General features: G+C 39.3%; 2 protein-coding genes across 9 annotated transcripts in view; both read right to left on the minus strand.

The window, feature by feature from the left end:
- Positions 1 to 4,243, minus strand: part of LOC148423479 (dedicator of cytokinesis protein 9) — a 71,013-nt gene extending 66,770 nt beyond the window's left edge. For all 3 annotated transcript variants that reach the window (XM_088414417.1, XM_088414418.1, XM_088414416.1), the window contains exon 1: positions 3,895 to 4,243. In XM_088414417.1, the coding sequence (XP_088270543.1) occupies positions 3,895 to 4,011 (117 nt within the window). In that variant the 5' untranslated portion in view covers positions 4,012 to 4,243. The remainder of the gene's footprint in view (positions 1 to 3,894) is intronic.
- LOC148423480 (FERM, ARHGEF and pleckstrin domain-containing protein 1-like) overlaps positions 1 to 12,301 on the minus strand; it is a 101,289-nt gene that overhangs the window by 42,815 nt on the left and 46,173 nt on the right. For 4 of the 6 annotated variants that reach the window (XM_088414420.1, XM_088414421.1, XM_088414419.1 and 1 more), the window contains 9 exons: positions 11,113 to 11,243; positions 10,958 to 11,026; positions 10,619 to 10,708; positions 10,180 to 10,262; positions 9,986 to 10,098; positions 8,927 to 9,090; positions 6,492 to 6,599; positions 6,263 to 6,414; positions 5,475 to 6,202 (listed from right to left, as the gene is read on the minus strand). In XM_088414420.1, the coding sequence (XP_088270546.1) occupies positions 6,121 to 6,202; positions 6,263 to 6,414; positions 6,492 to 6,599; positions 8,927 to 9,090; positions 9,986 to 10,098; positions 10,180 to 10,262; positions 10,619 to 10,708; positions 10,958 to 11,026; positions 11,113 to 11,243 (992 nt within the window). In that variant the 3' untranslated portion in view covers positions 5,475 to 6,120. Of the gene's footprint in view, positions 1 to 5,474; positions 6,203 to 6,262; positions 6,415 to 6,491; positions 6,600 to 7,537; positions 7,666 to 8,926; positions 9,091 to 9,985; positions 10,099 to 10,179; positions 10,263 to 10,618; positions 10,709 to 10,957; positions 11,027 to 11,112; positions 11,244 to 12,301 lie in introns of those variants that run through there. The other 2 variants (XR_015865559.1, XM_088414423.1) reach the window with 2 other exon arrangements.

A 12,301-nucleotide genomic window follows, 5' to 3' on the forward strand; every position in this document is an offset into this window, starting at 1 on the left:
AAATGCAGAGAACTGGCGAGATATTCGAACAGAAATGAATGACTAATACGGGCCTGAATACACTGACAACGCGGTAATCATCACGCGTGCTCGGACCTGCAACGTAAAAACCCCTGAGACTTAACTGAGAAGTTGCATTCGTGTCAATTGTGCAATCTGAGTTGCAGACACTAAAAGAGATTGCGGAAAAAACAAGAATAAAAAATCTGGTTTGCCAGCTTGTGAAAACATGACTTCGATCTGCGTAAATAATCGGAGATGAAACATGCCAGTGCTATCGGTGATTTAAGAAAATATTCCCATCTCAGAAAGTTACATCTTTAGATCACGTCGGGGTCGCCAATTGCGGAGATCGGAAAATGATGACATGAGATCACGTAAAGTAGTTCCCGGTACTTGAGTACTTATACTGGTGATATCCATCGAATTGCAGAGGCTAAGCGAGGTGCGAGGCAGACTATTGATGACAATTACATAACTGTCTCCCAGCTACTCAATATACCGCCTACACCCACTTAAAATTTCCAACCGCATTCGATCCGTTTTATTCGCATTATAAAGGGCACAAACATTCTGTTCATTGATCACTGAAGCACGAGACCCTTGGGGGATAATGTCAACTAATGAACCCCATATTGGCTCAATATTAGCCACAGGTATGTTAGCAAAACAAAAACCGGTACTCAAGGCTACCATCTATCTGTGAGTTAATCAAAAAGTGCACAGAATAAACTTTTCTATAAAAACACAAGTGGTGGGAATAAGAAGCCACAGTTCTCCGCTGTTCTTCACACAGTCCCTCTATTGGTGTGGTATTTACATGTTTCACGGAGGAATTAATAAAGAGCTCACATTCTTGAAAGGCCGGCAAACACAGACATACATTCACTTGGACATTTTTCTACATATGTTTCTCAACAATGAAGCAGCTGGATGACTGCTAAAATCATAGTACTGCAAAGAGCCAAAACAAGCAAGTTGATTTCCCAACTAATAGCGCTTCCCTAGTCGACGCCCATCGGTAAAAACTGTCGCTGAACGATTTTGAGAAAGAATCTATTTTTCTCCCCCCCTCCTCTACTGTGATTGCAATTGAACTTATTCGCTGCCACTCACGGCTACAGATGTAAATAAAACATTTTACATGGATAGCAGTTGAGAATTCACATCTTTTAAAATAGTAATAAATAATAACATCCTCGTCAAAAGTTTTTTTTTTAATTGGAGGGTAGCTGACACCCTTGACTAATGCTTACAAATGCTTAGAACTGAGCACTGTAATGATCATTGTGACCATTGGATGGCAGTGTTTCCACCTTATAACACAGGTATTCACTACATGCAATTCAAAGTAAGGAATGGAAATCAATCTTTCATATGATACCACCCATATTTACATCGACATAGCACACAATATTCTGTTGGCCTTGAAAGATGGGTGAAAATGCAAAATACAATGGCCCTCTAAGTTTCCTTTTTGGCACAAAAACAGTTAGGCCTGGCCTAGGTAGTGGTCGAAATTTGCAAACTCCCGTCATACTAGCATAGCGTAGGAGTCCAAAAGGCGTTGATGCACTGCCTAGATGGCCTTCAACTACGTAACGTTTTTTAATAATGCTCATTAGGCGGCTAAAATATACACAAACACTTCCTGCCTGACAACAATACACACTGTACTACGACGCGTTTGCAGCAAATGGGAAAATTCCGATTCTGTGTTCATTTCCAATGGTCAATTCGCAACTGGATCGAAATCACCAATGACACATTCCATGCTTTCATTAATATGTTTTTTTATTTGAGGTCATCTTTCGCATGCATTATTTTTTTTTTTTTTTACAAATAAGCACAATAAATGAATCAAAATCACTTGTTATGCAATAGTTTTGGTCTTATGGGTAAGGCTTAATCCAAATACACTGATAACACCAGAATTAAAATGAGTGATCGTTTATCTACTTCAATTAGAGTTGTTAACATACCAAACGATAAATAAATAATGCCAAGGTGCGGTTGGACGTCTGGGATATTGACTGAGGATTCCTATGACGAGAGGCAAGATGGTGTCTGTTTCGGTTACCTAGCAACTTCTTCCAGGAACGCCGGCTCAACGATCACGCTCGGACACAACAAAAGGGTCGACTCCTTTTTCCCCTCTTGGAAAAGTGATACCGCGTGTAGCAATGGCGAGTACCCGTCCCGCAAATGTTCCAAACGTGGACGCTGAATATTAATCAGTGAATATTTGAAAGCATCCCGTCGCCCTGTTTGCTTCCATTGTGGGGAGTCATCATGTCACGTCATCCCCATGGAAACGGATTGCCTCAATGACCACATGAAAATATTATGATAAGAAGCTGTTTCTTTCATTTGAAAGCACGGCAACAAACGGTTCACATCAAGTCCGGAATTCCCTCTTGGTGCACAACTCAAATGACTCATTACTGAACTCCAAATTCACTTTTTGTTTTGAGCTGACAACAGCTGCGTGAAAAGAGTATAGTAAAGGATCATTAAAACCATGCAGCGAAGCATTCGGAGTTTTGTCATGTGACATGTCAGCTGAGCCGTGATTGGTCATCTGTCAACGCAGATGTGACGTAGTGTTCCCTTGCTACATCACATTCCGACGTGGATTTTTATTTATGACCAGAACTTTTTCTATTGACGGCACTATTTTTCTTGCAATTTTTCTTTCTTTTAACTCAGACTAGAGCAATTGTATTGACTGTAAAATAAAATTCAACTTCTACTACATGGTTTTTCATCGATGACTAAATCTGTTGCAGGTTTGCCTCACTATTTATCTTGATCATTTCCTTCCTTCTAAATGAGACCAGACCCCCCCAAAAAAACGCTAAAGTTGTAAAGCACTTAAGTTGTGTTTTTTGTAAATCAAGTGCCAGTGTATTTTCTATTTGCAGCATTAAATTTCATCCCAACATCATTGTACTGTATACCAGCTACACAATGACAATAAATGCATATTCTATACTAAATCCACCCATTTACTCACTACTAAGAATTTTCATCAGTAAGAAGATATTAATTGGTATAAAATTTGTTGACTAGATTATTTCTCATGCACATTAACAGTCGACTAAATAACTCCGCTTAAAGGGACAGAGTGTAAGAATTAGACAATTTTTCATTAAAAATGAATACATTAAATGATTATAAAGTTCAAAAACTGGCAAATAGATGTGTTCTTAACGACCAACAGTATGTTTTAAATCTAAGGTCTAGTTATCATTAAATGATATTTCATGGGGGTGGCACTTCTCTGGAGGCGGCCATGTTTGTTATAGCTACAGACAATAGTAAATGCAGCACCTCCTGGTGTTCGTAGTAAAAAAACAGTCTGAATCTTACACACTGTCCCTTTAAGGCGCAGGTAACGACCAATCACAGCTCACTTTGTGATTGTCACATGACCAACATGGTGATTACCACAGCCTTGAGCACAGATATCAATTTCTGTCCGTGAGGAAGTGACGTATGTCATACAGCAATCAGCACATTTGTAGTTTTTTGAGTGGCAGGGTTCCTGCCACCCTCCCCAAAAATGCTTTGTGCATATAAAACTACCATTCAACTAGTTGTAAGTTGACGTTTCATAAGAAGAGTTATGAAGCTATTTTATGAAGTTTGGAAAGTTCCTTAGTGTAACTTTAAGTTTGAAGGGTATAAACCCAATCCAACTGAAGACACAAGTCTCCCTAGAATCCATCGTAAAAGACCCTATTGTGTTCCCATTCATTCATAACCTGAATATTACAACAAACCCCCATTCATAAACATTAATTCATTCTCTCACCCACTCCACACAATAATGTGACTCCACATGTCCAAGCAGCTGATCTGAGGAGGCAAAAGTTTCGATTGTTTCCTTACCACCAGCACGGAGGTTCTGACCACCTCGGAGACACTTTGCCGGAGCTCAGCAGCGGTTCCGGGCTTCCCAAGTCCCCGCGTAAACTTCCTTGTCTCCGGCTGAGGGAAAGTAGACATCGCGGGACTTCCACGGAAAAAAAAAAAGTTTAAAATCCCCAAATGACACCGAGGAAAGTGTGGCGGTTGCTAATCCGCCTCTGCCATCCCCTTCAGCGGGCACCACGAGTTCCAAACCGGATCATGCTGTGACGCAATCACGGCCGAATCTTTCCCATTTGTCAGTCCAACACGTTTTTTGTCGCTTTAGCGCCGAGCTCCAGCTTGTTCTTTTGAATCATTGTTGTTATCGCAAGTGGGCTAGCATCGAGGGTGTCATTGGCCGTCAAGTACTAGACAGGAGGCGTCAAATTTTGTCGTCGCCTCATCAAGCTCCGCCCACTTTTTGTAGACCCTTTGCCGGCTTTGACTCCTGCCCACTGCTGGCCCCTCCTGGACCCCGGAATAACATTCGATCAGATTCATTTTACAGAATTAAATGGAAATGGAGCGGTACCTTGCATGTAGTGGGACGTTTATTTACGCTTACATTTACAAACCGCATTTCTCCTGAAAATTGACAATCTGCACAAGGAACAAAAATATGTAATTCAATGGAGAGACTGAAGAAATTCACCCCTAAAATTCACATTTTCTCCGACTGACTGACTGACTGACTACGTTTTTTACTACATACATACTATATTTATTACATTTTTTTCAAGTATCTGGTCATAAAGGATGGTCTAAAATGGCTAGTACTAGAATAATCAATTCTTGAATTAATCACTTACTTTAAATTAAGATGTAAAATAATCAAGTAGTTTTGGTAGTTACTTAAATACTTTTGCTAATGAAGTACCAAAGTTATCAATTACATTACGGCTTAAAAGTAATAAATTTTACTTAAATATTTTTTTATTACATAATTACGTTAGAACCAAATAACCTAAAGTAATTGATAACTTTAGGGCAAATACTTGGGGGAAAAAATTCTTTGGGGAATCACCCATCAAAACACAGTATTTTTATTTAAAATGCGTTTGTGTAATATATGAATGAAACAGCAAAACTCAACCATTTTTATCCATCTTTAATAAGTTGTGTCCACTATTATGGACATTTTGTTTTTAGTCTAAATTGCTGTACTCATTCGAGTAACCCTACCAAGTCCAAGTATCCTCAATCGAGGACATCCATCCAGCAGTGGCATGGAACCCGTTCCGAGTCAAAATGATGTCTATGTAATTTTGACGTCTTGCTCCGACAAAATGCTTACAACATTGGACGCGAATGAATAGGCTGGGTGTCGTAAGGATAATAATGTAAAGCTTGGTGGGTCATCATTAAGGCCTAACAGTGCTTAGCAATTTATTTAGCCAAAATCTGAAAGTTTATTTAGTGGATTCTTAAAAATTCAAGAAAGATACGACTAAGCAGTTTTCTGGAATAACATTTGGATAAATACTGACACCTACAGGTCACGAATATAACCGCATTAAACAACTTCTTGAAGCCTTGAGCCCCCCAAACATCCTGTTGCATAACCTTGAACATTTAATTAAAAATGAAAGAAGTCAACAAGGAAACGTAAAAATTGTCTTCGAGTCAAAAGAGCACTGGCAGCTGCTTCTTTGGCTCAATTACTAAGCAAGACTCCGGTTGTCAGTTTTGGAAATCACAACAAAACATTTTACAGTGTAATCATACATTTTCTTTTAATTAAGAAACAAACCAGCATTGAGTTTTAAAGGGTGGCCTGTTTTACATTGACTTGAATTTTATGGCGTACCGCAAAGGTGACATTCTTCAGAAGTCAAAATAAAAAAATCCATCAAAAGTCAAGGAGTGTGTCTTAAATGTTTGGCACCACAAGTGAAGTTTCCTGCAAAGTGAATGAGGAAAAAAAGGCCATCGAAGAGAGTATACAGACAATTTTCTACTGTAAAAACAAAGTGAAGGAAAAAAAAAACCCACTGAGGAATAGGAAGTTGGTGAGATTCTTACAAAACGGTATAAAATGACATCCTGTAAAAACTTTTGCGAGTTGAGCAGTAAAAACGCCAGAAGAAGAAACGCAGTCTCTGATGCAGTCGAAACCAGCGGACATGTCACCATTAGAAGAGTAAAAAAGCACCAACATGTGCACGGACGTCCTCAAATATGAAGACTTCATGAACTGAGTCCAATTCAGTGAACGTGAGGTTCCTTGTTGTTCTGCACCCGAGCGCGACTAGAGGGCGCTGTTGCGCTGCGGATCACCTCCATCCACCTGAGGCCAACAAAACAGGCGATCGGAAATTTGAAGCCCTATGAAAATCTAACAGGTTACCTTTCAAATGTGTATTCGCTCTCCGAGCGGAAGTAGTAGACGTGAGACTTGAAATGCAGTTTGAAGACGTAGTCCTTGTGGATGTTCTCGGATTCGGAGGGAATGGTGACAGAGTAACCCAGAAGGGGAAGGCTTGCCAGTGGATAATCATCCTGAAAGGAGGAGCATGGTGGATAAAGCATTTGACTTTGGACTGTAACGAGTTTCACGCAGGAAGTGATGTCATCACCTGGTGGGACTTGTAGAAAAACAGGCTGAAGTTGGTGAAGACCACCCACAGCTTTTGCCAGCCGTTGCTGTTCTTGAATTTCCGTAGTAGGTTTCCCGATAGCTGGTTCTAGAAACACAACAAACATAAATGAGGAAAATCTGCCTCAAGTCAATATATTGTTCACTTTTGAGCAGACTATAAAATTATTTGAGTCTTACATATCCTCCTGTGACCAAGACTAATTGTTCTTTCCGCATTTGTGTCCATTTTGTCTCAGCAAAGTCAATTGCATCACACTCAAACATGAGACGTGATAAAAAAAGGCCGGAATGTCCTCTACTGAGGTATATCAAGTAATTAGTTACTTTCAGTACTTAAGTATTTTAGTTACTTTATAAAGTAACTAAAGTTACTTTATAAAGTAAAGTACTTTATCAACTACGGAGGTGCTGCATTTACTTATTTGTTTATTGTCTGTAGCTATAACAAAAATGGCAGCCTCCAGAAGGGTGCTATCCCCGTGTAATATAATTTAATGATAACTCGACCTCCAATTATATTTAAAACATACTGTTGGTCGTTAAGAACACATTTATTTGCAAGTTTTTAAAAATTTATAGTCATTTATTAATTCCTTTTTAATGAAAAACGTTCTAAACCTTACACAGTGCCCCTTTAAGTACCTAAAGTAATACTTTAGTATGTAAGTATCCAACAGAATGGATTACTTCATTACTTTAGTACTACTTTTACTACCTTAGCGCCTAAAGTAAATGACTATCTTAATACTTAATGACCTTGCACTCTAACAAGAGTTGGGTCAAATATAACTCATTCATACAGTACTTATTTCATTTCGTTTTATTGCCTACCTTATTATTTGCTCGATTATGGAATGTAGTCTGCTCGGGGAAGTGAACGGAATAAGAATTTTCTTGTGTGGTATTCCTACAGCAAAACTCTCGAATCTTAAATTAGCATATAAAAGACTAAAATCCTGATAAAATACTAAACCAAAGCTGTGCCTAATATTCTGGCCTGTTCTGTCTGCCTGGCTCTTTTACCTCTAGACTCCTGCAGACTTCACTAAAGGAGAGGCTCTGTACCCGGTACCAGCAGATAACACACAGAGGCACCGGTCCCTGGCCGCTGCGCGGACCCGCCTTATTCTCACTGACTGGACTAGGGCCCTCTAGTGTGGGGAGGGGGGACGCACAGAAGCATGGGGGAGAGGTAGAGAAACGACAGACAGGGAGGACGGGACACAAACAGAGACTGAGTAGGTGAAGCATTGGCATGCAGGTGCGAGGGTTCAATAGCACAGAGGCTGGCGACATCCAGGCAAGGCTGCGAAAAGGATGTTTGTTATGGGGGTGGGGGAGGGGGGGGGGGCTCAACCGTGAGGCTGCAGAAAAAGGAAAAATTTAAGGAAAGCCACATTTGTGAACGTAGACGGGATTACACGGAGCGCAGAGGGAACAATATCCTCACAGTTTTCTGGTTTTCACACACTAAGAAAACTGGGCGGACAGCCATCGTTTATTAGGGTTGGTTTTGTAAAAAAAAAAAAAAAAAAAAAAAAAAAAATCACATAAGGTGCTAGATTAATTCCTTCACTGCCAATGACGACAAAAGACGTTAAAGATCCATTTTTACACCGCTGGGAGTTCAAAAATAGTTACTTTGGTTACTATGACTTAACTCTGTCTCAGGTTTTCATTCATGACCATAATTTTTTAAATTGCAGGTTTACGTGGCTATTTATTTAGCAATCTTTCTTAACGGTTAACGTTCCAGTCTCAACATTCGATTTTGTCAAAACCATGGATATTCATTTACGACCGTATAAAATCTGTAATGTATGCGAAGAAAGATGTGGCCAATCACAACTCACTCATTTTCTGAGTTTTGACCATGTGATGTTTGCAAGCTGAGCTGCGATTGGTCATCACCTGAGCTAAGAGCAAATTCAATGACCATCCCTGAGATGGAAAAAAAACAGTCAATTTTGCTGTTTAACTCATACTACGCAAAAACAATAAAAATCAGAATAAAGTGTTTTAGCTGAAGGTATTTTTTAGCAAATATAGGAAAGATTTTTTTTTCTTTAGTTCCCTTGTAATTTTTTAATTAATTTTAGAAAAATACATTTGAATAATTTCATAAAATTACACTGTTGGAATCAGTGTTATTAAAATATATAGTAAATATACTTTATATGCAAGTAAACTGTCAAAAAATATAGTTTCTTTTTTAGGTGCTTACACAGCAAAAAAAAAGAAGAAAAAAGTGTACAGACTTAATCGACTGACTGGTTTGTGAGGATACTGTTCCCACTGGAAAATCCCAGCATGAATCCACATATATCAAACAGAGGAAAAAAGATAAGCGAGGCAGCGGCGAGAGAGGTGCGAGGGGCGGGGTTAGCTCGGAGCTCGACGTTTGTCCGATACCTCCACAGCTATGCTAAAATCCACCATGGCCACGCTGGTATTCCTGTGCCAGCACACGTGCACCATGGTGTTACCGCGGTGAGGGGCGGCCCTCTCCGGGGAGCTGTTCGGCGCCGTCGTGTCATCTTCGGACTCGCCCTCCGCCGACAACTCCTCTGGGCATTCTGGGAAAGTCGGGAGGATGTTACAGCGAGGCAATTGAGCGGCGCGAGGGGGCGATGTGGAGAGAAGGAAGCGAGGGGAGGCAACGTTAACCGATTTCTCATGCTTGCAAGAAGGCTGGAATCGCTTAAAGGAAGTCAATTAGAAAAAAAAAAATAAAAAATAAAAAAATAATATATATATAATGTACATATATGTTTTGACAGTAATATATGTCTGATAAACACTAGTTTGTTTGTGGAATATGAATTAAGCAGCAAAATACTCCCATTTTTATCCATTTCTGGGAGCAGCCATTTTGCCGCTTGCTGGTTACTGAAAATGACCTCACAGTTGCTCAGGGATCTGGTAATGACCAATCATGGCTCACCTGTGTTGTGCGCTTGATCATGTGACGTCTCCATCGGTGTTTTCCTGAGCAACCGTGATATCATTTTTATCAAACACCAAGGGGCAACAAGTGATAACAATCAGTTATTTCGAAAATATATCCTATTTTAAAGAATTTATTTCAAAATCTAGTGCGCCTCACAGTGGACCTTTGTGGAACTGCAATGAGTTTTTGACCATATCAGAATAGCGATACGGTATCACTAGTGCTTGCAGAGTTGATTCAACAGCTTGTGACTGCTAAAAACAAATAAAAACAGGAAGAATATGAATGAAACGAATAAAAGGAACCTTAACGTACCAAATATTCAATATTTTGTTTCAAAATAAAATTGAGTGCGTTCAATGGGAAAAAACAGCTGTAATTTTCCGATATATGCCTAATTGCCATAATTGACAAGGCATTCGGTGCGAAGAACAATCCCAATATTTTTGTCCACAAAATGCAAGCTATAATTAGGAGCAAACAGGTGGCTCCGCCCACACAAATGACACAATTTAACTTACTGCTATCAGTCAGCGTGCAGCTTATCAGGTCAGCCGATGGCCCGTTGTTGTTTTTCGCCATTTGGACCGCCGTCTCGATGTCCTCCATCCACTTCTCCATCTCCGACAAAGAACTGCAAGGGGGAACGCACGTAAAGCTGAGAAATCAAGCCGAGGACGGCGTGCGTGCGCGCCGCCTCGGAGTGCGATCTCACCTGGCTGCCACCACCACCGACTGCCGCTGGCTGACCAAAGTGAAGGCGTGAGGAACGCCCCACTCATCTTCACTCTCTCTGATCTGGAAGGAGACATGAGGACATTAGAGGCTGGGTGCCGCTAAGTAGGACAGCGAGGACCAAAACAGATGGGAAAAGGAGAGATTGGGTGCGGGAGGATTAAAACATGTGGTGATCCTGGAAGCTCAAGTGTGTGTTTTTATTCGTCTGACGGAGCTGCTATTCTGACATTCGAAGACTATTTCCACATATGACGGACTGGTGATGTTTATTTGAAGTACGGCGGGTTTGATTAACTCATTCAATGCCAGGGACGTATTTTCACGTTTTTTGTTTATGGGTTACATTAAATCCCAGATGTTGCCAATAATGTTACCAAGTATCAAATCAATATTTAAGTACATTAAGGCGGACTCACTGTCATCCCTTGGAGCGGCAGCTGTCCGTGAACTTTGAACTGATTGGTCGTCGTCATCCCTCGACTGCTGTACAAAATCACGTCGTTGAACTATGAACGCAAAAGCACACAAATCGGACAAAGAAGCAATTTTCGTGGTTCGAAAATGAAGATGTTTTAGAACATGTACAACATTTACATTTTTTAACGGTGGCCACTTGTAGTAAAATGATATGAGGTCCCATTGTAATTTAAGGACAACAAAAGTGTCACTCACACATTTTAGTACATAATTAATTTGATGTATCTAGATATGAAATGATATGATATGATATATTATAAGAGAAAGAGGCATGTTACCAAGAAAAACATTCGTTGCTGTAGGCCTTTTCCAGACAGCTTGCTAAGGCAACCAAACCTGATGAACTCCTAAGAATAAAAAAAACAAACAAAAAAAACCATCAAAACCAATTTGAATGAAAAGCAAAAAAACACAAATATGAATTCAGTCTTACACGACCAGGAACAACAAGATTGTCCACGCCGATCAGATCCTTCTTTAGCTCCAGGAGCTTCTGGTAGTTCTCCATTTTCACCATGCTGCCTTGGAGCTGCTCCACCACTTCGGACACGTCTGCCAGAGCGGCTGCGCATCGGCGCCGAAAGTGACAATCATAAAAGTGAGATTTCAAAATAACTGACATGAACAAAATATCCACAATAACGTGTTTTGTCTACAGTAGTTGGAGCATACTCCTAAAAAATATTTAGCTGTCCTTGAAAGTCGCAACCTTTTCAGACACCACAATTTGAAGTTTAATAATAATCATTTTATTGTTCTGTTTTTTTATGACTTGTGATACAGACAATAGCTATTTATGTGAACATTTACCAGTTGCTGGTAGATACGGATTGGACATCATTCACTCTAAAAATTGTTTCCATTGTAGTTAACGCTTACTCCAAAGCCCTATCAAAATTAAAAGCGTCCCTTTGGCGCCATCTTCTGTCCACTTGAAGTAAGGCTAGGCACTTCTTTAAGCAATGTACTGCTTTAAAAACATATGTAATAAATAAAAAAAATAAACATATACAATAACAATACAAGTATATAAATAAAAGTACTAGGAATAAAAATAAAAAAAAATGACAAAAAAATCTCTAAATGAAAAAAAAATATAGTGATGAAAAATTCAAATGAAAACTAAAACAAAAAACAATAAAAAATCATCAGAAAAAAACGTATTAAAGGAAAAAAATATATAACCAAAAAAATAACGGGAAAACATAAAATGAAAAATAATATGATACGATCTACAGTATCTATCTAAAATATAGAATACATAATATAATAACGATAAATAAAAAAAAAGAAAATCAACCTCCACACAAATTGTGGGTATCTTTTGGAACAGAAACCCAATGATAAAAAAGGAAACTATTTTGATGTTGCTGTAGTTTATTAAAGTTAACTAGTTGACTTATCAATTATCGATTTTCTTAATCATCAACTCGCCGTCTTCACAACTGTTTTACTCCCACCCCCAAAATAAAAGTTCAGTCCTGTTCAACCTCTTCTACTGCCTCTATCTTCAAACACCATCTTGTTCCTCATGCCATCTTAGATCACAATCAATCGTATATCCTGCTTTACTGCAGAATATTTGTCAACAAAGTCAAAATAATTCAATAAAAGCCCATCGC

This window comes from Hippichthys cyanospilos, chromosome 5, assembly GCF_059441005.1.
Source record: "Hippichthys cyanospilos isolate Australia breed blue-spotted pipefish chromosome 5, RoL_Hcya_1.0, whole genome shotgun sequence".
Classification (NCBI taxonomy): Eukaryota; Metazoa; Chordata; class Actinopteri; order Syngnathiformes; family Syngnathidae; genus Hippichthys; species Hippichthys cyanospilos.